The sequence below is a fragment of the Megalobrama amblycephala genome, linkage group LG4 (assembly GCF_018812025.1).
Source record: "Megalobrama amblycephala isolate DHTTF-2021 linkage group LG4, ASM1881202v1, whole genome shotgun sequence".
NCBI lineage: Eukaryota > Metazoa > Chordata > Actinopteri > Cypriniformes > Xenocyprididae > Megalobrama > Megalobrama amblycephala.
The window spans coordinates 50,365,619-50,393,369 of NC_063047.1; the positions used below are offsets into that span (position 1 = coordinate 50,365,619).

Sequence of the window (27,751 nt, forward strand, 5' to 3'; positions counted from 1 at the left end):
GGTTGCCCCGCCTTCGCACCAGTACCACCCAAGAGAGAGAGGAAGATATTTTGAATAAAGATTAAAAATTAAAGAGAGAAGAACACATTAATTAAAAAAAATAATAATAATGATGCACAAGGTTAAATCCTTTATAATTAATACTGCAAAATGAAAAAATAAGAATTGTAAATTTTGAATATTTTATAACATTTATATATATTGTATATTTAGTGCATTATAAACACGTGAAGTGTATGCATGAATGAGTAAATAACTTCTGTATGACGATTTTAAAGAAAACCCATACAAACAGGAGCAACAAACACTGAATTTAGATCACTTTACTACCAAATCCGTTGTCACATTTCACCCTTATGGGGAATTTCTCTCTCTGCCTCTAGATAGCGATAGCTGTTCTCTTCAGAAACAGCAGGAAAAAAGAGAAAGAGCGAAATCGTGACGTGGCAGAGTCAGTGTGGAGAGCAGAGAGACAGCAGCAGCTTCATCTTCATCTTCATCATCATGTGGACGCTTCTCCTCACTGCCCTGCTCCCATCCGTCGTCTTATCATATGAAGTGGACACGAAAAAACTCAATGGTCTTGCGAAGGCCAGAGTGGAGGTAAGGAAAGCTTTTCATTCAGTGTCAGTCTCTGGACGGATGGTGCATGTGTGTGTGTTCAGAGATATTCGGCTTGTGAACATCAAATGAGAATTTACCTGAGGACACTTGCCTGCTTGTGTAACTAGACATTCGGTTTAATTTCTCAAAGCTCCGACGTTTCTACGCAATGTTTTTCATGAACGTGTAATCCCTAGAGTAAGGGACACATTCAGGAAATATAATAGCCTGTGTAAATGTTATGTTTTACTGGTGAGCAATAAGAGATTCATAATGGCTCGCATTATCTCAGGTTTTTAGTCATTCATGTCTATAAGCTGACGTGTTTGTTTCTGGGTCAATGCACACTGTTTTACTGAACGATACTGGTGTAGCGAAATGAAATCTACTGTGTTTTGCTGCCTGCCGCATTCATTAGTTCAAATTCAATGTCAAAATATAAGTCTGTATAATATTTACATGTCAAAATAAAAGTCAGGGTGATAACACCTGAGGAAAGGTTTTAAGAAAAACAAATGGATCACCTTTAAAAAACATAAAAAAAAAAAAAAAAATAGAATAAATGTTTATAAAAATAAGTAAACATTATACAAACCTCCTGGTCTTTGAATTTGATTGGCTGAATGCTGATATACACTCCAACATTGTGACTTCATTTTGTATTCCAGACAGATTTTGAAGTCTGTAGGCTTGTTCGAGATGCATCGGCGCTTCGCAGACCGATCGGCGAATGACATCAAAGTACCGCGAGAGCAATTGGAGACCAGACGACTCCTTATGCTTTTGAATCGCTCTTGCGGTACTTTGATGTCATACACCGATCGGTCTGCGCAGCGCCGATGCATCTCGAACAAGCCTTGTATTAGTGGTAGGGATTTTTCAGTGACTCTGCAGATTATACCTTACACCAGTAGGTGGCGACAAGTGATCATCTATTTGAGTCATTGAATTATTCACTCAACTATTTGTTCAAAATCTTTGAATCATTCAGGAATGAAACACCACGACTGTGTGTTATTCAGAGATGCACAATGCTGGTTAATAAATGGTTAGTTCACCCAAAAATGAAAATTCTGTCATTACTTCGCCTCATGCCGTTCCACACCCGTAAGACCTTCGTTAATCTTCAGAACACAAATTAAGATATTTTAGTTGAAATCCGATGGCTCAGTGAGGCCTCCATAGCCAGCAATGACATTTCCTCTCTCAAGATCCATTAATGGTACTAAAAACAGATTTAAATCAGTTCATGTGAGTACAGTGGTTCAATATTAATATTATAAAGCGACGAGAATATTTTTGGAGCGCCAAAAAAAACTAAATAACGACTTATATAGTGATGGCCGATTTCAAAACACTGCTTCATGAAACATCGGAGCACAGATGAATCAGTGTGTCGAATCTGCTGTACGAAGTGCCAAAGTCAGGTGATTTCAGCCGATGGCAGTTTGACACGCGATCCAAATCATGATTCGACACACTGATTCATTTATGCTCCGATGCTTCCTGAAGCAGTGTTTTGAAATCGGCCATCACTATACAAGTCGTTATTTAGGTTTTTTTGGTGCTCCAAAAATATTCTCGTCGCTTTATAATATTAATATTGAACCACTGTACTCACATGAACTGATTTAAATATGTTTTTAGTACCTTTATGGATCTTGAGAGAGGAAGTGTCCATTGCTCCCTATGCAGGCCTCACGGAGCCATCGGATTTCAACTAAAATATCTTAATTTGTGTTCTGAAGATGAACGAAGGTCTTACGGGTGTGGAACGACATGAGGGTGAGTAATAAATGACAGAATTTTCATTTTTGGGTGAACTAACCCTTTAATTCTTTTTGACTTTCTTGATAATATTGTCTAAAATGTAATTTACTCAACTTTTTTTTTTTTTTTTTAAGGCAAAGTATCAAATTTGCATGTACGTGAGTGAAATTTGCTAAAACCCACTAAAATCATGAACGCAGACAGTGAAAAGTCCCAGTGCTGATGTACTAAATGTCACACAACTCTAGTGGCCGATCAAATTAGTTTTACACCACATTTAGTTTCCAGAAGTGTATTTTAATAATTTCTTTATATCTTATTTCTCAACTTTCACCTGCAGACGTGTGGTGGATGACAGCTGAATAGGCTGAGGGAGGTAAGTTGACATAAATAATATGTTCTGTAGACAAAATAATGATAAAGTATTACTAAAAACATAACATCAACTCACCTGGTTATGCTCTTCTTCTTTCTCCTCTCAATTCACAGGTCAAGGCCTTTGTGACCCAGGACATTCCTCTTTAGTATCCTTTTTAGTCAATCAGTTATGGAGCACAAGATTGCTAATACAAATGAAAATAAGGGTACATTTACATGACAGCGATGTACTCAAAACGGAAAAGTTTTTCCTTTGCGTTTTCAGCCTACAGACATTAACGTTGTCAAAACGATCCGCATTCACACGGATCTGCGAAAACGACTAAAAACGCTGTATTCTGCTGTCAGGCCAGTAGATGGCGATGTCACTTTGTAAAGAAACACTATGTGGCTATAGACTGAACTCATAATACGCATGCGCATGACGTCACCGTTTTCACAAATTCATATTTTTGTAGTTTACACAAGACAATAACGCTGTCGTTTTCAATAACTTCCACTTTGAAAGTCGTTTTCAAAAGTTGCGTTTTCAGGCCACCAAAACGCAGTTTATGTGTAAATTAATTTTTGTTGTTGTTAAAAACAGTGTTGTGTAAACAGCCCCTAAAACACATTACAATTTGACCATATTTAAAAATGTTGTAATATATAACAATAAAATGTGTTATTTTTAATATCTGCATAACAGGAACGCTTCTTCTAATTCAGGAACACTGATTGGTTGCTTCCTCATATTTTAAACCAAATTGTCAATTGGATAAAGCAATTGTGTATGCTTTTTTATTGCAATGTAAAAGTTGCTTTTAAAATGATTTATGTTCTGTATTATGATACATTTAACTACATATTAAAACATGAAATAAATATCTCTATTTATTTATTTCAAAGTAACAAATTGATCATTCATTCTTTCATATTTTGAACTGTTATTTCTAATCTTCCATAGTGACAAGAAATGTACTGTATCACAAAGAATAAAAGTGCCTCCTTAATGAATAAACATTTATTAATTTTTAATTTAATTATATCCATCTATTCATGTTTTATTCATACATTCATAATATTAATTCTTCTCAATGTAACTTATGTTTAACCTAGAATATATATAACCTAAAAAACAACATCTTTCGTCCTAAAATGTAGTGATCTTTTTACAATGTTTTGTCTAGCACTGTTTCCACTCCCTTCTCACTTTTCCGTTCCCTCCAGACCTACAGTATATTCTGAGTGTCTTTACCGCAGCTCTTACTTCAGTTCTCAAGCTACGACATGCATCTTCAGGCCACGGCAGATCAGGTTACCATGCATTCTGTGGAGGGACAGAAGTCTGTTCTGTGATTCGATCTTTTACAGAGTTACAGATTTAAAACAGATTAACTTGCAGTTGTTCAGGTCGTTGTCATCTGATACGCAGTGGTGTGTCCACACCCCTCACCTTTCAATCATTTCTTTGTTCACCTGAAACGCAATACATGTTTTTACAGAATCTAATGCTGTGACAGAGACATGTGTAATTCTCAGCACTTATTTCTGGTATCTGTCAGTGAGTAGACAGCTTTAAGTGTTTAGTACATCCTTAATGTTCATCCGTTCAGCCACAACCTGGTAATGAAGCACATTCCTGGGGCCGACCCTGAACTCGTCCTTCTCGACCACTACTATAAAGAACTAGATGTAAGTAAAATGTGTATCAAATTGAAATGATAATGTCAGCGTCTTTTAAATCCAGGATTAGCATTCTCAAACTACCATTTCTACTCCAGTGTAGAGTTTGAGTGAAGCCTGTTCTGGGAATTGTCACTTACATGATATGTCTGCTGCATAGTTACAGGTTTTTAACTATTTAGTGAGCAGTAGTCATAACCTTTTTTTTTTTTTCTAGTGTTAGAAAGCACCATTAAATATATAGACTTGTCTAGATGCCTATAATCCCACGAGGCCATTTGTTATTGAATGTGTCTTTGCTTCCGGTCTCATCTGCTTCCGATTATTTTTAGCTGTACAAACAGCTCGTATGCTGCTTAATATTTCAAACTGCTATTTTTTTTTTTATCATATTATTTTAATGTATTGTCGTAATTGTAAACGCACTTTTTGAAGCTCAAATATTTACCATTTACTGCACTTTGTTATTCTTAATGCTATTATGAATCGGAAGTCTCGCACATTTACAGAAAATAGCTTACTTCCGTGTTGCAAATGGTGGATTAATGTTTTTGTTCTTTGTTTATTATTATTAAAATAACGAGAGAGTGCAAGAAATGCATCATCCAATCTGTCTTTACCCAAATATACTTTGATAAACATATAATTTGTATTTTAGAGCTGTCGGGTCGGATTTCGCGGGAAATTGCATACAGTACGTCATTCTCCCGTGCGTGTCACGTTTGTCACAACGAACGAGAAAAAGTGATCATGAATCATTCAAAACGCCAAAACTGAGACACATGCAGTTTTATTTTTAACCACTAGAGGGGACAAAAGTTACATAGTATAGATTTACTTGATTTCTCCTTTATAAATGTGATGTTTTTTTTAACATTTGTTGTTAAGCACTGATGTCTTCATGCACTTATCTTGTCTGACACTTATAAATGATGCTGTATTTCTCTTCCAGAGAATCCCATTATCTGAAATGACTCGCACTGAGATAAACGACCTCTTGGCAAAGCTGGGATTTTATAAAAAAGAGAATCCCGAAGACCAAGTGCCAGAGGAGTTCCGCTTCTCTCCGGCGAAAGACAGTCCCTTTGAGGAACACCAGTCCACCAGCCCACCCCCTAAGACTGATACAGACCAATCAGATGTGGATTCCCAGCACACAGATCTGTAACCCCTTATATAAAAGCGATGGTGTGGGATATCAGCATTGTGGTTGATTTGAAATTACCGTGAGAACTAAAACTGAGCCAGACGAGCTCTCTCCAGAGTTTCTCTCCTTGTTCCACATTATTGCTTAAAAATAGTTCGCCACACATTCAGCAACTTGATTTGAGTGGCATTATTCAGTTCAGACACTGATTGGAAAATATTTAGAAGTTCAGAGTAAGTGCAAGCTCGTGTGTGAGTAGTTCATGTTTGTAGCAGTGAACTGATACGGTCGTTTGCTCTCACTGTACTGTACATAACCTTATTTCTGCCCAAAGGGGACGTTAATGATGTCCACAGCTGTAAAAGCCTGAGACTGGCTGGGGACTGATGATCTGTGTTCTCATGGGCAGAAATCAGGCCTGCAGACAGACTGTGGGAGCAGAAAGGTACCACTGAGAAAATAAAGGTTTGAAATATCACAGTGAATGAGTGTTTTTTTTTTTTTTTTTATTCAATAGAAATTATGTGAAGCCCTTAAAGTAAGAAGAAAATAAAATAGTTCATGTTTAAGAGCAATTTGACAAAAGACAAACTTGTTTAAAAAAAAAATAATTATGTTGTGACCCTGGACCACAAATCCAGTCATAAGTCACACAGGTATATTTGTAGCAATAGCCAACAATACATTGTATGGGTCAATATTACCGATTTTTCTTTTATGCCAAAAATCATTAGGATATTAAGTAAAGATCATGTTCCATGAAGATATTTTGTAAATTTCCTAACAAAAATATATCAAAAATGTATTTTTGTGAGTGGATATGCATTGCTAAGGACTTCATTTGGACAACTTTAAAGGTGATTTTCTCAATATTTAGATTTTTTTGCACCCTTAGATTTCAGATTTTCAAATAGTTGTATCTCAGCCAAATATTGTGCTATCCTAACTTATTTATTCAGCTTTCAGATGATGTATACATCTCAATTTCAAAAAATTGACCCTTATGACTGGTCTTGTGGTCCAGGGTCACATATATAATAATACATATTATTTATATAATATACATATAAATTCGATATCTTATATTTATATATATACCATCTTTGTTGTTTCTACATTATTTTGGAGATTCAATGTTAAAGTATTACAATATAAAAAGATATTAAAAACTTTGTTTTTAATTGATTGACAGCACTTATATAAATACACACACACACACATATATATATATATATATATATATATATGTGAAGCACTAAAAGTCAGAAAAAAAATAAAATGGTTAATTTTTAAGAGCAATTTGACATAAGACCAATGTTCAATAATTATATTAATAATCAAAACAAACCTGTTTTATATGTATTTTTGTTCTTATTAAAATGAATATATTTTAAATAATTAGAATTTTATGTGTGTGTGTAATAAAATTGTTTTTAATTATTAAAATGAATAATTTTAAATAATCTTTTTTTTTTTACTTACACACACACACATATACATATACATACATATATATATACCATTTTTGTTTCTACATTATTTTGGAGATTAAATGTTAAATATATTAAAAACTTTGTTAGATGTGATTAGTTACAGAAAATGTGATTTAATTAGTTTTAATTTAAGTATTTAGTATTTATTATTTTAATTGACAGCACTAATATATAAATATATATATATATATATATATATATATATACACACACACACACACACGTAAAGCTCAATATAAAGTCACGTTGCACTCATGATTATGAATCTTATAGATTTCCTATTTCAGCAAGTGCAATAAATGACAAACACATTTTTGGTATCATTTATGGTTTTAATGATTACTATAAGAAACCATAGTGTAGGGAAATACTGAGTGAACAGTAGTTTTTGAATGAGTGTGTACAAACAATTACGTTCACCTTTGCTTGTGAATTAATGCTAATTTGACCTTCTCGTGCCACCTTCAAGTACCAAGCGAAGTCGTGGTTTCTGCAGTAGTTCTTTCTCGTCTTCAAAAGTCCATGTTTTTGTCATTAAATTATGTGCAGTCATTAAAACAATTAAAACTAAATCCATCTTTTTAGAACCAAATATATAAACATTATTGACCTTTTCAGATGAATTTACTACTAATACATTATTATTATTATTCTCAAATTGACTCATGACTCATCTAGGGTTACTCATATATACACTGTTTAAATTACACTTCTTTATTGGCTGAAAGCCGTGTTATAAAGATGTACAAAAACAGACAGCTTTATGTTTTAGGGACAAACGTCATTGCTTCCAAATAAAGTTCAGGAATATGAACAAATCCAAAATATACTCATCCATAAATACGGATCATCCATAAGTGCATCTATACATGCATGCAGCTATGTTTGTGTGTTTTATATCACTTCCTTCTGACTACGAGGAACAAGGCGAATGTCTGACACCTCTGGAGAAACTAACACAAATGGTCTGTGTTCAGTGTAAAACCAAACGTTCAATTAAACATATCAATAATTAGCTGAGTGAAAAACATGTTTCAAAACAGTTGATGAGCTGCATCTCGCACTAAATGGCTGAAGCCATAACAAGCAGTGAGAGTAATTTTCTTGCAACGTTTTTAAATAAACAATATCGTATACAGATGAAAATATAACTTTTTTTTTTTTAAAACAGAACTAAAACTTCAAGTAAACTTGTGAAAAGCATGCAGGACTGAGCTCCATTAACAGCAACAGTACCGTGGAAAAGGTTTAAAGCATTTAAAACCATAGATATGGGCAATCAACATAAAATAATGCTTCGTTTTTATCACATGAAGATCAAGTAGTAGGCATCAACACATGGCTAGGAAGTGTATTAAATCTAACTTTTTTACCATCAATAAAACATTTTGGTACATTTACCTTTTTTGGATCAAACTACTGTAAAAAACTTTTTCATTCATAAAAAATACCTTTTACGGGAGGAACTGTTTAGATCTGTCTGGAAAGTAAACACGGTTTTAACCGATGAAATGTAACAGGACAAGAATGGTTTTGATAAAACATTTGAAAGCGTCAGTGTTGAGCATCAGAAGTCAGTGCTCCGCTGAGCCCGGGCCATCATCATCTCGTGTTTGCGTAGATGGTTAACCAGCGACTGCACGTACGTGAAGACACACTTGGAGTCTGGTTTCTTACCCATTATCATCATGTCCTCAACCTCCAGCAGGGGCATGCAGTCAGCATAGGCCCTAATGTAAAGAGACAAGCACAGACAAATTAGACAAATGAAATGATTTCTAATGTCCTGTATATGCTGTCTACACTAGTCAATTTATCAGCCTAACCAGCAGGGTGCAGCACTGCCATAGAGAAATTACTGACAACTTTTCATTTTTCTTCCAGTAAAGCGGTACAGTTAAGCTGTAATAAAGCTAAGCATGCTCTGAATTACCACAGAAGATCATTTTGATTTTCTTTGTGAAATTAAAATTGTGTTTGAGTCATTGATGAATAAGGTTTTTAAAAGTGTAATAAAACATAATGGAGATATAATTAATTTTAAAGTTTTATTAAATGTTAACAATGAGATTGTGGTTTTTATAACCAATTAACTCATTTTTTTACAAGATAGACAAAATTTGTCACCAAAAAAGTCATTCGGTTTAACCAAAATTTCAGTTTTACCGAATGACACTTTTGGTTACACCGAATGACGATATTTTTAAACAATGCTAACAGGCTGATATCTAGCTAGCTAGCAAAAGGACAAACATTTTATATTTAGTACAAGTTTTTAAAGTATTAAAACATGTTTTATAGCGGTTGAACCGAATGACCTGATGTTTCGGGACATGCGTATGAGCAAGTGAAAAACATGAATTTTTCAAATAGTTAAAAGAGAGTTAGTTACTTTGCTTCACGACCATGTGGTCCTTTGCAGGTGTCTCAATGATGTCACATCCTGTCACATGATATTGACCGCATGACTTGATCCAAAATAGTCCCTTTATATTGGTTACTCCGAATGACATCAATGAAATTCATTTTTCTGGACATTATTTCTCATAACAAAGCAACGACTTCTACACATAATTTTAATATCATTTTGCGCTATGCTGATATATGATGTTATAAAATCATGCCAGAATAAAAAAATATATACATTTATTACATTTTAAGATATTTTAATCACAAATAAAATGGTTGTATTGTCCTTTGGATGGTTCAACCGAATGACCTTTTGACACTTCAAAATCTTTAAAATACCTTTATATGTAGAAAAATATAATTAAAACCTTTTGGATTCAGTAAAAGAGATCTAGTTGTACTATATTACATACTTTGGATTTCATATCTTTGTTTTTTATGATTATTAAGGCCTTCGGACAAAAAAAATGACCCGTCACGTCATTGACCCCTTTACAGAAATGCACCTACAATGCAACGAGGCACTGCGCTCGAATAACACAGTTTTGAAAACAAAACATTATGTGTGTTAATATGAGACTAGCATGATCAAATTGGTTATGAAGTATAAATGGGTCTACATAAAAATATAGAGCTATTTTATACAGTAGGAACCTTGCATAAATTTAATGGGGTGTGTAGAAATTTTAAAAGGGGGAAAAATACAAAATATATTTTAACACTCAAAAATAGATACCAAATATGCATAGTTTTGTGAAAGAAAATAAAGCTTTCTCAATAATATCATGCTTATTTTTCCTCGCATAGTATGAATGGGTCTATTTTATGTGTTAGGAACCTTGCCTAAATATAAAATAAATATTTTCATATTATATGTGAGGGTCCTTGGCGCAGTTTTTGTTTTTAAACCCTCCAAAATGCACTGCTCCGTTGTAAGTGCATTACTGTAAACAGACATGTTTGCTTGTGTTAACAAAATTAGAAATGATGGTCTGTGGTAACCGAAGGCATGTTTTTAAGTTGTACTGAATTCTGAATAATTTCCTCTTTGCTACTTTTTTAATTCCAGGTTCTTATAAAGACGTAAGAGAAATCTCGTGATAGCAAACATTTAACACGTGCCAAGAACAAGAGAAGAATACTGTTTGCTTCTGTTTTGTGTCCGATGTGCTCTTTAAAGCGCAAGCTAAACCAGAGTATTTGAGAACGTCTCGTCGTGTCTCCTCATTTCACATGTCTAAGAGCAGGACCATGTTTGGGCATCAGCGTCTTCAGTGCAGTTTGTCGTTTCATATGCTTTCCCTCCGACAAACCGGGCGAGCTGGCAGACGCACAATATTTTGTTATGCTAATCGTCAGAAACTGACAAACAGCACGCTGATATAAAGACCTTGTCACGGTGTGCGTGTGAGACCGAAAGGACTTACCTTTTAAGCTGAACGTCTAGGTGTGGTATAATTGAATCCAGTGCATCTCATGTGACAGTTTTAATCTTAATATGTTTTCACTCATAATGCATTCTGCTCCATGTGAAATAAAACAGCTTTTATTAAGCTGTTGATATGAGTCTTCCAGTCATGTGAGTGTATATGATTTAAATGAGCGAATAAATTAACGAGTGCACCTTAGGCTGCACAATATAACAAAATGAAATCAATATTGCGATATGGCTTCATGTGATACATAATTAATTAAATATATGCGCTGATATTAGTTTCTATTCATATTTGAAGGGTTCAGATGCAAAAATCTCTAAGTCCGTCTGACGTTTTTCTTTTAAAATAAGCATTTTTTATTTTTTATTTTTTTACCAGGCTCTTATGTTTAGGTTTAGTACTTTCATTTTAATGGAAATGAAAAGGTTATTAGTCAGTTATTGAAATGCCTTATTTTCAAAAATGTCACTTAACAAATTTGACTGTCTTTGTCCATGTGTGCTTTTTTCGCAAAAACCTCTAAGTCCACCTCTTTGGACAACAAGACATAATAAAACATCAGTTTCTATCAGTTTTACAGCAGCAAAATGAACACTGTTGTGTTTACTTGCTACTCGCCAAATCCTGTCATTGCCACTGTAATGATGGCAAAACATGATAACTTGCAGCTCGGCAATTGAAAGCGGCTCATACTATTTCAAATCGACATTTGTGTGATTAAAATCAAGTCGACTAGTCGATGATGACGTCATTAATGAACAAATAAGGGTCCGTTCACACAGCTGATTCCAATGGGCTACTTTTCCCATTGTTTTTCTATGTAAATATGTGCTAGACGGATGTGTTTATGACCGTTGCGCTTGAGTCTTTTGCAGCGTCTCGCGCGTGACACGCCGTTCTAAAAATGCGGTGCTCAAGTTCAAATCAGTTCAACTTTTAAAAAACACTGTCTCTACTGATAGTGAAGCTGTGTGTTTTAGTTACTAATAAATATATCAGTGTCTAAGCTATTTTATTGATGAATCACAGAAAGTGTTGACAATAATGATTCTGTATGTGCGCGATCTATCTGCACGCTGTCTGTGTATGCGTGTAACATAGCAGCGAAGTTTACAATGGCAACTAATGTACCTGTACAATTGTGCATTCATTCGGTCAATATTGAACATATCTTGTGGAACGCTCTCGGAGTATGCATTTATTTGTCATTTTAATTGTTGGATACTGAGCGTAAATGTGCACCCTCTATAGGCCATGACCAGCAACTAGTCAATGTCATGCATGGCAGAGCATTAAAGTCGACCCTAAGTCATACGCACACTGTCATTCATCTTGAAATCATATGATTCGATTTGCGTCTTTCAGTTGGTTCTTCTGTGGACTTATAGGCTTTTGCTGACAAAGGGAAGTGGCGTTTAACAGTTTCTACCAATGAACTGGTATTTCTCAATGGGAATCTGCTGGGATTTGAAGCAAAAGTATTTGATGAAAGTATACTATGTGTGGAGAGCATTCACTCAATATCATCTCATTTTTGATGTAGGAGTCATTTAGCGGCTTTTGCATCTGAACTCTTCATTTTAAATTATTTTTTGTTTTTACATTTTTCATTTCACTGTTTTTTTTTTTTTTATGTCTACAGTTTTTATTTTATTGCAGTTTTTGTTTATTTTAATACTAATACTACAAATTAAACTAAATGAGAAATGTCACCTTGACAGCTAGCTGAAATTAAATAAGTATTTGATTCCTTAAAAGTTAAATATATAATTTATATTTGATTATTTTGAATCTTTTCATTTACATACACAGTCTACTTTCACTAAAGATAAAAGAATGTGTTTGAAGGTTTGTTTCTTCCATCATGTTTGGTTCAAATCCAGCCCTCTTGCCAGTGCCAAGATTGGCCGAGTTGCGTTTGATCTGACTCTCACCGTTTGCTCTGAGTTTTGACCCTAGGTGGAGTTTTTGGTTTTGACCAAGCCCTTCTGCACCAATCCCCTGTAGAACTCCTGGAGGTACGTGTACACGCACTTCCAGTCCGGCTCCCGCATCCGCACCATATCCTCCACATCCAAAAGCTGCGGACAGTCTGCCAGCTTCCTACTCTCACGGCGACGAGGCCACGGGGAGGGACAGAGGAAGAAAAGAGGATAGAGAAAGGACGTAGAAACAACATGTCGAGTGGGAAATATGAGGGCCAGTGAGGGGAGAGAAATGAGACACACAAGACAAAATCAAAAAGCCCACATTAAACTCTGTGATGACAGTGTTTTCATGCTTAACAATCACAACAAATACATGTGCAAAGACAAACAACATCAAATAGAGCAACAATGTGTCCATTTGGTGATCTCATTATGCAAATGTGCCTGTGAACAAGAACATACATTATGGGGACAATAACAGCAATGCAAAGAGTGACTACTAAACATGTAACCCTTCAGCTCCAGACAAACGCGGTTTGTCTGACTGTAAAACAGCCTGTTGAGTGTCTGTAGAAGCTCAGTGACAGGCTCATGCTGGAGCAGTGGAGACTGCACTCTTTAAAGGCACACATCTGTTACTGCTTGTAAAAAAAAAACCCTACCACATCGGAGACTTAAAGGTGTAGTAAGCAATTTAATTGATATTTGAATTCGACACCCATACAAACACACCCTTCGTTGCTCCGCCCCCAAAATAACTCCTCTTTTTTAAATTCACATAAAACCTCATCAGTCTCATAGAACAAGCCATTTTTATTTTCTGAGCAGTATGATGTCATACTGCTCAGGCCCCGCCCACGACTGCTGACAGACTCTGCCGTATTAGCATAGTTTCCACTCTGAGCGAGTTGTACACAGTCCGCCATTTTCTCCAGGCCGGGGCAACTGTATCGACAAGAATATCTTGTCGCAAACTTGTTGGATGTAAGAGTGAACACAATATCTGAGCTGCTGAAGATGCAGTGGATTCTTTTTGTTTTTGAAGGGAATACGCCCCATATACCTAAATTCGTTTGTGCCTGTGTGAATCATACTACACCAGACTGCTTTGTGAACGAGGGGCAATACAAAACAGGTTTTGCTAAAAAGTTGTTACTCAAGGATGGATCAGTACCAACTGTTCATGATCCAGCTTAAAGTCTCCGAAGTATGGAAGAGGATTAGGGCGAAGCAATAATAAAAAAATAAAACCATCTCGAGATTAAAGTTGTTAAATTTCGAGAAAAAACTCGTTAAATTTCGAGAAAAAAGTCGAGATAAAATGTTGAGAATAAACTCGTTAAATTACGAGAAAAAATTCGTTAAATAAAGAGAAAAAACTCGTTAAATTTCGAGAAAAAGGTCGAGATAAAATGTTGAGAATAAACTAGTTAAATTACGAGAAAAAAACTTGTTAAATTTCGAGAAAAAAGTCGAGATAAAATGTTGAGAATAAAGTCATTAAATTACGAGAACAAATTCGTTAAATTATGAGGAAAAATGTCGTTAATTTTCGAGAAAAAAGTCGCGATAAAATGTTGAGAATAAACTCATTAAATTATGAGAAAAAAGTCGTTAAATTAGGAGAACAAATTCTCATCATTTAACAACTTTATTCTCAACATTTTATCTAGAGTTTTTTCACGAAATTTAACAACTTTAATCTCGAGATAGTTTTATTTTTTTATTATTGCTTGGCTCTAATCCTCTTCCGTACCGGAGCGATACTGGATACGGCAGTAATGAAAGGGAGAGTGCGCACTTTAACACAGTTCATCTGAGTTTATTAAGCACCCCTGAAAATGCATAAGGTCTGTATAAATATGTTTACTATTAGTTGTAATGAGTGTTTTTGGGTAATTCGCTGTGTATGTTGATGATAATACAAGGGAGGGAGAGAGTTTAATATTTTAATGCACACTTCTTGTTTTATTTAGCTCTTATGGTGATCATTGTCTGACTCTGGTTCAAACATATAATTGACAGTTTCTGACATTTTCAGTGCGTGAGATTGTCCTGTTTTGTTGTTGTCAGTATGGCAGAGCATGAGCTCTAGAAGCTCCACCCTCTTCTTGAAAGGGGGCCGGGAGCAGCAGCTCATTTGCATTTAAAGGGACACACACAAAAACGGCACGTTTTTGCTCACCCCCCAAAAGTGGCAACATGCTATAATAAATGATCTGTGGGGGATTTTGAGCTGAAACTTCACAGACACATTCTGGGGACACCAGAGACTTACTTTACATCTTGTAAAAAGGGGCAAAATAGTTTAACACGGGTCCTAAAGCTCAATGGGCCTAATGGTAAGAGTCAGACTGGTAACCCGAAGGTTGCGGGTTCGATTCTCAGTGCCAACAGGAAATGATTAGGTGCCCTTGAACAAGACACCAAACCCCCAATCACTCCCTGGGTGCCACAGCAAAATGGCTGCCCACTGCTCCGGGTGTGTGTGTCCACGGTTTGCAGTATGTGTGTGTGTTCACTACTCCTGATATGTGTGTACTAACTTGGATGGGTTAAATGCAGAGGACAAATTTAGAGCATGGGTTACCATACTTGGCCTTCACGTCATGCCACTTTTTATCTCTCTTTCTACAGTTTTCTTCAAACCTCCCTCTTGTTCGCTCTCTCTTCTTCCCCATCATGAGTGGACATGCCCCCTACTACTGATTGGCTAAAAGAGTGTTGTTCATTTCCTAAAAGGTTAGTTGAAACTAAGTTCCGTCATTACAAACAGAGTTCAATGGAACCATAGCTGGCTAATGATGCTTTTGGGAAACGTTCAGTTCAATCCACTGTTTTTTTCTCCTATTTCCATATCCAGGACTATGTACAAACAAATTTTTTTTCAGCACACAGAACGGATATATAGCAAATATTCACAAAATTGTTTGTTTGGGTGTTGATTTCAATTTTCAGCAGCGTTTCTCAGAAATCGCTTACTGCACATTTAATATGTTTTCAGACCTGTAGATTGTTTGCTTTGTTTCAAAACAGGGACTTAAATGTATACTATATTGCATTTTCTCTTTGGTTCAGTTTGTCAACTAATGCAGTGAACAAACGTTAACAAATGAAACCATATTTTACCAAGGACAACTCATGGGATTTGACGGAGACAGCTAAACGCTGCAGTCGTGAACTAGCATCTAACACGACTGAATCCACCTTCAGGCCAAACGCCACTAATGACTCGCAAAATGAAGCAATTACAGATGGTGCCTTTAATGATGACGACAGCCAGGGTAGTGAGATAAACCAGTGTTCACAGTCAGGTGAAGGAAGATGACACAAGAAAGTGTCAACTGGAATTACCTGGACACAGACCAGGCCAGGTCAAAGGTAATGAAAGGGGAAGCAGGTTAAGGCCTATTCTCAGGCTATTCTCTGCTCTTCTGTTATTTGAGCGTTCAGCTGGATGTTTCTCATTTAAAAAGGAGCTTAAATGCATGAATGTTATGTTACTGGGAAATGGAAAAGGAGCGGAGGAGAAATGTAAATCACTTAAAAAGCTAGTACTTAGGGTTTAGTTATTTAAGTGGACCTGACTAAAGGAAATGACAGCTATTAAAAGATGATTAATCCAAGAGGACTGGAGATGCATGTCGGATGAAATTGTTAATAGGTTCGGTTGGATTAAAACAGGCTCAGAAACAAAACAATACAAAAAGACATCAATATCCAAGATGGATTATGAGCAATAACTGATGTTATATACAATTCAAAAGGTTGAGGCCAGTAAGATTTTTTTAATACTATTATTCAGAAAGGATGCATTAAATCGATCAAAAGTGACAATAAAGATGTTTATAATGTTACATAAGATTTCTACAGTAATTAAAAATAAATGCTGTTTCCAATCAGCAAATCATCATATTAGAATGATTTCTGAAGGATCATGTGACACTAATGTTGCTGACAATTCAGCTTTGTATCACAGAAATAAATTACATTTTACAATATATTACAATAGAAATCAGATATTTTAAAGTGCAATAATATTTCACAATATTACTGCTTTTACTGTATTTTTGATCAAATAAATGCAGCCTTGGTGAGCAGAAAAGACATCTTTCAAAAGCATTAAAAAAAATCTTACCAGAGTTTGCCTAAGTGTGTTATTTGAAGTTTGAAAATAATAGAAACATGGGGCAATTCACTAAAAATCAATTGCATAGTTTCAAAATCTGATTCACAAAAGAAATTATGCAAATCAGGTGTTGCCACAAACACGCCTACAAAATGATTACATACAATAGAGTGCAACAGTTCCCGCCCACTTTTTTAGCGGCGTTGGTTCCAGAAGCATTTTTTCCCATTTATTTCTCCCATAAGGATTTTAAAAAGTCTTTGTTAAAGCTTTATAAGCCAATCCAACCAGCTACGAGAATCACAGCATGATAAACTTTGATCTGAAGCAAAAAAGTATTTGAAAATCGGACCAAAGGCTTTAGTGAGGGAAAGAACTACAATCCCATTAAGCATTGCGAACAGCATAATCAAATTAAAAATGGAGAAATATAAAACAATGCATTTAAAACTGTTGTTTATATCAATAAAAACAATATATTTTAAGTTTATTGCAAAATATTGGTGTGATTTGTTTGCTGTGACTATAATTGGTGGAATTTTCTGTACAGCATTATGGGTAATGTAGTTTTTCACCACAAATTCCACTGTTAAACACTGAATATAGCTGAAATAACGTGGGCTGATGGCTTCAACAGAAGCAAATACCATCGATTAACAACCTTGTAGCTCACAGTAAGGCTGTATTTAAAGTTTCATAAGTTATCATTAAAAATCAATTTCCCTATGGAGAAAATGAATGGGGTTTTTCTTCCGGAACCCAACTGTTGCGCTCTATTCTCCAGCCGGTTCTGAGTGGTAGGTTGAAGAGGGCGCAGCAGACCACCTCAATCTGGCAGACTTTACTGTGACTGTAGAGCATCGCTCCACCACTGTGACATCCAGACACTTCAGCTTAAGATGTGCATGTGACACGTCTGGATATTGGCCCGGTTTTAATGTTATTAAAACAATGCACAAAGGCACTCCTTGAACAAGGGAATCTGTTCACACCAGCTTACCATCTGTGGTAACAGCAACACATTAATTGCATGAGGCCGGTGTTTCTGAAATGCCTTGTTTGCATTGAAGGGAGCGAGTATTTTCTATATGTTAATAGCCATTCAATGCATCAGTTCATGGAAGAATGCGTCTGAATCAACACATTTAGCAAGAACATACACCTGCTAACGTTGGACTCCCGGTGGTCTGTGAATAATGCTGCAACTGTTTAGTGAATTCACCCCATAGTGCAAACATTCAGATCCCAAATTGAACTGTATTCCTGCCTGGCATTTTATAGTTCATAATTCTTGTATGCGTCTGATCATGTGATATGAGCAAATGGACTCACTCTGCTGTGCTGAAGGCCACCTCGAAGTTCTGCCTGCGGTTGCTGGGACTGAGGCTGGAGTAGTCGAAGGCCTCTGGAAAGAAGTTATGCACCAGAGCACAGAACGCCATCCCATCACTCCAGCTAGAGGAGAAGTTCTGGATGTCCACATTCTTCATGACACGTAGGAGAGAGAAAAAACATGGAGACAGAGAACAACGGTTGGCAGGAAGAACGTACACTACCGTTCACAGGTTTGGGGTTGGTAAGATTTTTAAATGTTTTTGAAAGAAGTCTCACCGAGGCTGCATTTATTTATATGCTCCCGATTCACACACATTCAAATACATTCGATTTCAATACCCCGCATTTTGAAAGCATGCAAATATCCCCCAATATGAAAGCTATCTTAGGCTGGGCTGTGTCGTTGTAAGCATCTTTCAGCTCTGTATCATGCTTGAAGAAAGACTTGATCTCTATTTGCACTTTGAATATTGAGAGAGTGCTTTGATTATGGTTGCACTTATTTTATGCACTCAAGACTAAGAGAAAACTGTTATTCATTTTTATTTATACTGTTTTTATTTCTATGATCAATTTGTGGAAAGGAGTTCAGTTGGGAGGTCAAAAAGTTGTAGAAGCTCATAAATCATTTTACTGCATGTGATAATTAATTCTCAGAAAGTAGAACTGAATTGACATTCATAAGGTGATTAGTTAAAACATTTCAGACGCACCTGCAGACTATTTTTCTAGCTATGCATTTCATCATTGAGTATTTCTAAAAAATAAAAAATCTAGTCTCGTCTCGTGAACTAACTGTCTCATCACAGCCCTAAAAAAAACAGTAATCTTGTGCAATATTATTACAATTTAAGATAACTGTTTTTTATTTTGAATTATTTTAAAATATAATTTATTCCTGTGATCAAAGCTGAATTTTCAGCATCATTACTCCAGTCTTCAGTGTCACATGATCCTTCAGAAATCATTCTAATATGCTGATTAGCTGCTGAAGAAACATTTATTACTCTCGATGTTAAAAACAGTTGTGATGCTTAATATATTTGTGGAAAACGTGGCATTTTTTCAGGATTCAGGATTGAATAGAAAGTTCCACACTGAATTGAAACTTTATAAATATCTTTACTGCCAACTTTGATAAATTTAGTGTCCTTCCTTGTTGAATAAATGTACTAAATTCTTAAAAAAATCTCGCTGACCCCAAACTTTTGAACAGTAGTATACAAATATAGCACATGAATGAGAAATCAGAAATGAGTGAATAATGAGTCTGTTCCTCATACAAAGCTGTTGTTTTACTTCAGAAGGCTTTATATAGCACACTAATGCACTATATTCCAAGTCTAGAACTGTTTTTAGGGCAGTTTTGTGGTGCTTTGTCATGTTTGGAGCTTGACAGCCCCAGACCTCATTCACTTTTTAATTGTAAGCACACGCTAAATAACTGTGTTCGATGGAAGAAAGAAAGTACAAAGCGCTTTGGAACGACTTGAGGGTAAGCTAATGATGACTGAGGTTTTATTTTTCAGTCAGGAACTGATTTTCTCCTGTTACCTCATAGGAACGGGTCTTGGATCTGCACCAGTCCAGCAGCATCTGTTTGATGGAGTTTGCGTTGGGGACACCGAAGCTTGTGGAGCGCTGCACCTTGTTTACTTGAGTAATTGCAGAGTTGCTGCAGGCAGAAAGAGAAATTTTGCTGAATAGGTGGTACTTCTGTGAGCTAAATGAGCCTGAAGCTGTCTGAAACCCATGTGCTCACCCTCCAGAGCCTCCAGTGTTCTCAAGCTTCTCTATCATGGCTTTTCGCGCCTGTGCGGCAGATGTCTTGGGTAACGTCTGCGCCCTCATCAGCTCTGATCTCTCAGCCTGTCTGCGGTCAAGAGCTGATGTTCTACTTGAGCTGCGAGACGTGTTGTCCTCACGGTCAAAAACACTGAAGGAAATGCAGAGATAGAACAAAAAAGTATTACAAAAGACCAAAATTATTCTGTTTTCAACAATGTTGAAGGATTTATAGTCAGAGTGCTGCTTAATATTTTAGTGGAAACCATGATTCTTTGATGAATAGAAAGATCAAAATTTATTTTGTAACATTATAAATGTCTTCACTGTCACTTATGATATATTTAACGCACCCTTGATGAATAAAAGTATTAATTTCCTTTTAAAAACAACTCTTACTGACCTCAAACCTTTGAACGGTAGTGTACGTAGGGCGTGATTTATCTGTGTTATCTAGGGCAGTTACTGAGTAGTTCTTTGATAATTATTTTAAGAATGACCTGCATAATCATGCACAATAAGATCAGGCCCAAAAAAGAAAAGTAAATAAGGTAATTTTTGAATTCATGTCAACATTAAAACACTCACCTTCCGACCTTCCTAGTGGACGTGGTGCTGGAGTAACTGTAGGATTTTGTTTGCATTGAGCCCTCTGAGATGAGAGAAAAGAGGGTTTGATATGGGAGCTGATAGAAATTAGAGTAAATACTGAATACAAAAAGAGTTCAATCAACTTACTGTCTGTCTTTTGAACATAGCTGGATTCCATGATAGTGCTGCGGGACGTCCTGCCGCTATCATCTGCACACAGTGGGGTTTAAAAGAGGTTTATTCAGTAATATTATCGATTTAACTGCACTGATGCCATTGAATGAAAACTAAATTTGAACTGAATTGAGCAAACAAAGTCTGTTGTTAAAGGATCAGGCGGCATAAAAATAATTTGGAAAAAAAAAGTGTTGTAACTCATTTTAAAGAGGTCATCCAATTATAAGACAGACTGATATACAGAAAATATAGTTGATTTGTTATTTATATATATCATATTTTGTCTGTTTACAGTATTTGTGAGTGCATATTTATGTTTTCAAACCCAATTCAGCCATATAATTGTATATGAGAGGTATGAGAAAGATTAAATATATTTAACGGTAACACTTTACTTGAAGGGGTGTGCATAAGACTGACATGACACCTTCATAATCTTGACATGACACGTGTTATGAATATGAAGGAGGTTTTATGAATGTTTATGACAACTGTCATTAAGTGTCATTCGCTCAATTATGTCATTTTTAATGCAAAGATGACATTGTTTGAGATGTCTTTGTTACGACAACTTGACGTAAACCAATACATCATAACCTGTCAGTGTCTTTGTCATGACAACTTGACATCATTTAGCTTTATTGGTTAACATTGCATTTAACTGTCATGTGGTTGGTTTTGACATTGGCTGTCATGAGGTCATCATAATATAGTGTCATAAATATGTATCTTGAGCTCAAGTACAGTGGTACAAATTGAACTTGTCATTAAAATGTCATTAAGTGACAATACTCTGACAAATAATTTTATAACAGCGTCATGACTATTTTTCATTCATGTTTTTTTTTTTTTTTTGTTTTTTGAGTTTCCTCCAACAGAAGGTCAGATAATAGACAATTTCAAATTTCGTAAAAAAGATGACTTATAAAATAATGGTAACACTTTATTTTAGGGTCTTTTAACTAGTTGCTTACTATTAGCATTCATATGGCTAAAATATTGGCTATTTATTAGTACTTATAAAGCACATATTAATGCCTTATTCTGCATGATCTTATTCTACATTCTTAATCCTACCCAATACCTAAACCTAACAATTAACTATAATAAGCAGTAAATTAAGAGTTTATTGAGGGAAAAGTCATAGTTAATCGTTTATATATGTGTTCCCTATACTGAAATGTTACCAAAATAATGTAATGTTAACCCATAAAGCTAAATAGTTTAAGTTTGATAATTAATCTGCTATGTCATGTTTGTGACAGGTTATGATGTTTTGCTAATGTCAAGTTGTCATGACAAAGACACTGACAGGTTATGATGTATTGGTTTATGTCAAGTTGTCGTAACAAAGACATCTCAAACAATGTCATCTTTGCATTAAAAATGACATAATTGAGCGAATGACACTTAATGACAGTTGTCATACACATGCATAAAACCTCCTTCATATTCATGACACGTGTCATGTCAAGATTATGAAGGTGTCATGTCAGTCTTATGCACACCCCTTCAAGTAAAGTGTTACCATCACATTTGAATAGTACTCCATTCTCATTACATATAACAGAAAATATAAAATCTAAATTTGACAAAGGATGTATGGTGGGAATTGTATATTTAGATTTAAAGAGAGATTTTGATACAGTAAATCAATGAGATTTTAATTAAGTTATCAAATTATAATTTCTCACCAGAGATAATTAAATGGATAAGATCATATATTGCTGATAGAAAACAGTGTGTCCGGGTAGGCAATAAGACTTCACAAATGTTTACCAATTCTGTTGGTGTACCCCAAGGCTCAATATTGGGTCCTTTGTTGTTCAGTTTGTATTTTAATGACCGGTCTGACATTTGTGCATCTACTGTTAATTGTCAGATGTATGCTACAGTTATATACGTTGTGCATGCTAAAAAAATTTTTTAATTATGGCCGTTTTTGGAGCAAGAAAACAAGACTTGAACCTTGAACTTTAAAAGTAGACTGCAGGGGAAAAATACAATGAAGCAAGAGGTCACTACATTACTGCTGTGGTACCTGAATGGGAAACGCGATTGGTGATCTGGCTGATAGTGGAGCCATCTTTGGACCGCTCAACCTTCTTCATCACCACTTCACTGGTGTCCGCACCCACTCGGCCTTTCTGGGATCTCTCCTCCCGCTGCTGTCTGAGCTCCTGCAGACGCAGATCTCTCTCCTTCTCTCTCTGGTCTGAGGACATGGGCAAAACGAACATCGTCAGGATGATGTATGAAAGAAGGAGGGAAGAGAAATTAGGGTGAAGACCACATCAGTACTTTTCCCATGTTCAATGGGCAGGACTATCTGACTAGGGAGCGCGTTCAGGAAACCTGTCCGAAAACATTATTTTTGCAACTTTGGTGCCACAGAAATCACACAATTCAGAATCTAATCACATTCACTTTCATAACACTTGTGTGATAGTGCTAACATCTTAGATTAACACCATAGTAGGGGTGTATGATCATTGTCTACGATATCATAATTGTAGTTTTAACGATGTGCAAGCTGACATGTTGTTGTTTTTCACCAATATCAGCATGATTGTAAATCGAGATATTGATGTGATACCAAATGTGATGATTTTATACAACAGTTCAAAAATCAAGTTAATATCTTGAGTTACATTATAAAAACAGTATTATCATATTTTTTTGTCAAAGAAAACAGTTACAAACAAAGCCAAAGCAGTCTCGAAAGTCATATACAAAGCAGTCTTGAGTGCGTGTCCGAGCAACAGACAGCAGGGTTTTGTTTTTGTTTTTGGTGAGTGAATGATTCAATGAACCGTTCGCCTGAATGAAAGAATGACTAACTCACTCGTTAAGACAGTAACTTGCTGCCATCTACTGACAATTTTAGCTTATATTTAAAGTCCCCATGTGGTAAAAATCAAGTTTTTAAATGTTGTTTATATGTCTATTAAGTGTTTTTAATATGCTTTAAGACAAACCATGTGCAAATTAAGTCAACACCATTGCTGAGTATTTTCTCTTTAAAACTGCCGTGATCTAAAGACAGTTTCAAAAACACTGTTTGAAATCACTGGTGTTTCTTATGTCACAAACTACCTTGTAACCAATCACGTCAACGTGCCGGCAGGCTTTAGCATATCATTAACTATGACTGCTCTGAAGCAGGGAGTTTCAAGAGCAGCCAGATTATCCCGGTATATTTTTCTGTTGATATGAAAAATCAGGTACATTTAGCAGTATATCGGGTGTATGATGTATATTACTATGTTATGATGAACTATATGTCTTTCTCCACTAAGGATACTGATTGTTAGAAGGCAGCTGTCTGACTCAGACATGGTGAATGGGAACATGGTTTGTGTAACATTAGCAACACATTATTAGCTGTTTGATAACATAGTCAAGCAAAAGGCTAATCATATTAATTACCTTTATGTGTCCGATGTTGTAAAGAGTGATACCATTGTACAGCGTTTACCTCAGTAAGTTGACCGAGTGGATCTCTGAGCTTGTGCGAGTGAGTGGAGGTGGGGCTAAATGACATTCATAGATCTGCCTGTGTTAAATTAAGCAAGGGTTTTTTTTCACAAGAAAAAACGTTTAAATATGAAGAGTTCAGATGCAAAAGCCTCTAAGTGCCATCTGAAATTTTCTTCTAAAAGGAGCATTTTGATCAAGCTTGTATGTTTATGGTCAGTTATTTCACTTTAATGGCAATGAAAAGGACCTATTAATTGCCATTAAAGTGAAATAACTGAACCGAAACATACGAGCTTGATAAAAATGCTCATTTTAGAAGAAAATATCAGATGGCACTTAGAGGCTTTTGCATCTGAACTCTTCATATGTCCTTTTCGTGATCAAAAGATTTAAGAGATAAATTTATTGAATACAGGGGGACTTTAAAGTATAATTTCATGTTTTAATATTAATATATATTTTTTAAGATTAATCTCATATCATCATTTATGCAGTTGTAATTGCAGTGTAAATGCATTCATGCCACCTCTGATCTGCAGAAATGGATTTTGTTGACACTGATTTCATTTTTCATTATCACCTCACAAAAAATAAATGGCTTCGGGACTCAGTTGTCCATCACAGGCCTAAACCAGTCAAGATACAAAGAACACACCATTCAGAAAAATATTGTCTAAGTATCGTTTTCAACAAAATTCCAGAAAATACAGGATATATTTTTTGGTCAATATCACACACCCCTACACCACAGATGAATATAGCACCGTGTGTGTGTAAACATTTCATCAAGCAAACACAAAGCAAGCAGCACCACATGATTACAAACTAAAAATTCACTTTCATGCACGGTCAAAGAACATTAATACAATGACAAGATCACACGTGTCACTTCAGTGAATAAAAACTACATACCGTATCTGCAAATACAAACCAAATCTATAGCCAATGAAGCTCTAACTGACCCTTCACTAAGGCCCTGGGCATTAGCAAGGGGTCAGCAGGGCAAAAGCACACACAATCCAGAAACCCTACCCATTTCCTCCTGTGAGCATCCCAGCTTAGCCTCTGAGAGCAAAGAGAGAGAAACAGGACTGAACAATAGGGAAGAACTGTGTCTAGAACTGTGAACTGAGTCACTTTATATGTTGACAGACACCCATCAGTATAGAGAGAAAAAAAGAAAGAAGAGGAGAACAAGAGATGAGCGCTGTACAATAAAACAAATAATCACCTCGCTTTTTCTTTCGCAGTTCTCTCATTGCAGTCCTGATCATTTTCCTTTCTTCAAAATCTTTGCAATCATCAAGCTGTGAAATCAAACGAAAGCCCAACCCAAACAAATTAACAATATTATAATTATAAAGAAAACTTCCATACTGATATGTACAGCATTTCTGAAAGATGTCTCAATTAATGAAACAATGAATGTGAAAATTTAAAATTGTATAGCCCACATAGGCACCGTTTTTATTTTTTTAAGTCAAGTCAGATTTGTTTGTATAGCGCTTTTGACAATAAGCATCGTTTCAAAGCAGCTTTAGTCTTACTGTTATGTCAATAATGCCTTTACATAGAGCAAGTTTTAGGGCAGGGCGATATGATATGATACGACACGACATAAAATGATGATAGAAGTGATACTCCAGATTTTAGATCTACTGTAGCTTTATTGTATTTACAGTATAGTGTTGTCTAGTACATATGAGTGCTGCAGAGACTTGGGTACACATCTGAGCGTTCAAAGACAATTAAGATATTTAAATACTGGTTGGTTTTGTTCTTTTAAGAGATTTAAAGAAATAGTTCACTCCAAAATGAGCATTTTCTGATTATTTACTTGGTTTTTGCGGCCTTTCGAATGTGCACACGTCACTGGAGAGGTCATGAACTCGTGGACGTGCATTGCAGAGCTGTACCAAGGCAAACAGTTTTAGTTAAAAATTATATACATTATTTTTTCTGAAAACAGCTGATCGTTTCACTAGAGAAGACCCTTATTCGTCGGCTGGAGTTTTGTGGATTACTTTGAACCTGCCTAAATATGGAATATGGACTGTCAAAAATGTACTATGGTGAGCCTTGTTCACTTGCATTAGATGGAGAAAAATTCTGGAATGTTTTCTTTAAAAACTTTACTTTCTTTTCGGCTGAAGAAAGAAAGTCATATACATCTTAAATGACCCGGGGATGAGTAAATAATCAAGAAAATGCCATTTTTGGGGTGAAATATTCCTTTAAATATTGGTCAGTTTTGTTCTATTAAGAGATTTAAGTATTAGCTGATTTTATTTAAAGCAAGAGTAAGGAATTCTCAAAAAATATTAATGAAGATCAGATTGGATGTCGAAAGTCTGATGTTTGGGCACATGCCAGGATTTAGATAATTAAGAGATTGCATGGTTGTATATAATTGATATATGAGTGTTCAAAAGGTCAGTGGGAGAAATGAAGTACCATTTTGTCCAGGATCTCCTCGTCCTCAATGTCCTGCAGCTTCTCTGTGGTCAGCTTCTCACTTTGTACCTCAGTTTTGATGGAGGTCATGGATGAGCCATTGGGAAGCACAGGGACTTCATGAGCCATCTCACTCACAGATTCACCCACAAGAGAGATGGGCTCCGTCTCCATCTGTGTGTGTGGAGGGAGAGAAAGACGGCAATGTATACATGTATACATTATACAATATAAAGGTACACTGTAAAAAAAATTTGAAGTGAAAAAGAACAAGTCATTTTATAATTTACAGTGAAAAACTGTTTTGGGGTTTTCAGACTTTTTTACATTGAGTTAATCTACATGCTACTTATTTAAACTAGTTAAACTAAATTCAAGCTCAACATTCAAAAGTTGTAGAAAGATGCATGATCGTCACAAAATTCATGTTATATCATGTTAAAATGCATTATATTGAAAAGCGTATGGAAAGAATAACCTTAAAACGCTGACAGACAGACAGATGCCTATTGAGATCTGATACTATGGCACTAAAACAGTGATGACATTTATAACTCTGAACAGCTAATCTCTAAAGCAGGTTATAATCGACAGCAGCACAATTGACATCAGGATTTAAGAGCAGGGACAATAAAAATACCCTTCCAAAAATAAAACGGGCAAAGAGAGCAGAGTGATGGAGAGATGGGCAAGAAAGAGCAGAGAGTGAGTGAAACCATCACAGCAGAAAGGGGAGATGGAAAAAGGGGCTGGTGGAAGGGAGAGAATGTTTCTGAATCTGATCTATGACTACAGCTGTGTTTACACAAAAGCCGTGGAAGCTCGCTGACATTTAGACAGGAATGAGAGCTCAATGATTTCTGTGAATGTCCCTGAGAGCCTTAGCCTGCCGCTCTCATCCGTGTCACACTCAGTTCTTCACTGATCTCTCCTTCAACAAACCGCCAGCACCGGGCTGGACGGTTAGTAAT

At 35.8% G+C, this 27,751-nt stretch overlaps 2 protein-coding genes across 7 annotated transcripts in view; one reads left to right on the top strand and one right to left on the bottom strand.

The window, feature by feature from the left end:
• The first annotated feature begins 400 nt into the window (after positions 1–400).
• Positions 401–6,041, top strand: selenom (selenoprotein M). The gene is made up of 5 exons (XM_048189823.1): positions 401–603; positions 2,714–2,749; positions 2,863–2,897; positions 4,347–4,425; positions 5,369–6,041. The coding sequence occupies exons 1-5, from the start codon at positions 505–507 to the stop codon at positions 5,582–5,584; spliced, it is 465 nt and encodes a 154-aa protein (XP_048045780.1). The 5' UTR covers positions 401–504; the 3' UTR covers positions 5,585–6,041.
• A 1,326-nt stretch (positions 6,042–7,367) lies between these two features.
• smtnb (smoothelin b) overlaps positions 7,368–27,751 on the bottom strand; it is an 88,906-nt gene continuing 68,522 nt past the window's right edge. For 3 of the 6 annotated variants that reach the window (XM_048189825.1, XM_048189824.1, XM_048189828.1), the window contains 10 exons: positions 26,781–26,954; positions 25,558–25,633; positions 25,359–25,391; positions 22,888–23,061; positions 20,817–20,879; positions 20,667–20,730; positions 20,056–20,229; positions 19,848–19,968; positions 18,291–18,442; positions 7,368–8,786 (listed from right to left, as the gene is read on the bottom strand). In XM_048189825.1, the coding sequence (XP_048045782.1) occupies positions 8,624–8,786; positions 18,291–18,442; positions 19,848–19,968; positions 20,056–20,229; positions 20,667–20,730; positions 20,817–20,879; positions 22,888–23,061; positions 25,359–25,391; positions 25,558–25,633; positions 26,781–26,954 (1,194 nt within the window). In that variant the 3' untranslated portion in view covers positions 7,368–8,623. Of the gene's footprint in view, positions 8,787–12,835; positions 13,005–18,290; positions 18,443–19,847; positions 19,969–20,055; positions 20,230–20,666; positions 20,731–20,816; positions 20,880–22,887; positions 23,062–25,358; positions 25,392–25,557; positions 25,634–26,780; positions 26,955–27,751 lie in introns of all 6 variants that reach the window. The other 3 variants (XM_048189826.1, XM_048189829.1, XM_048189827.1) reach the window with 3 other exon arrangements.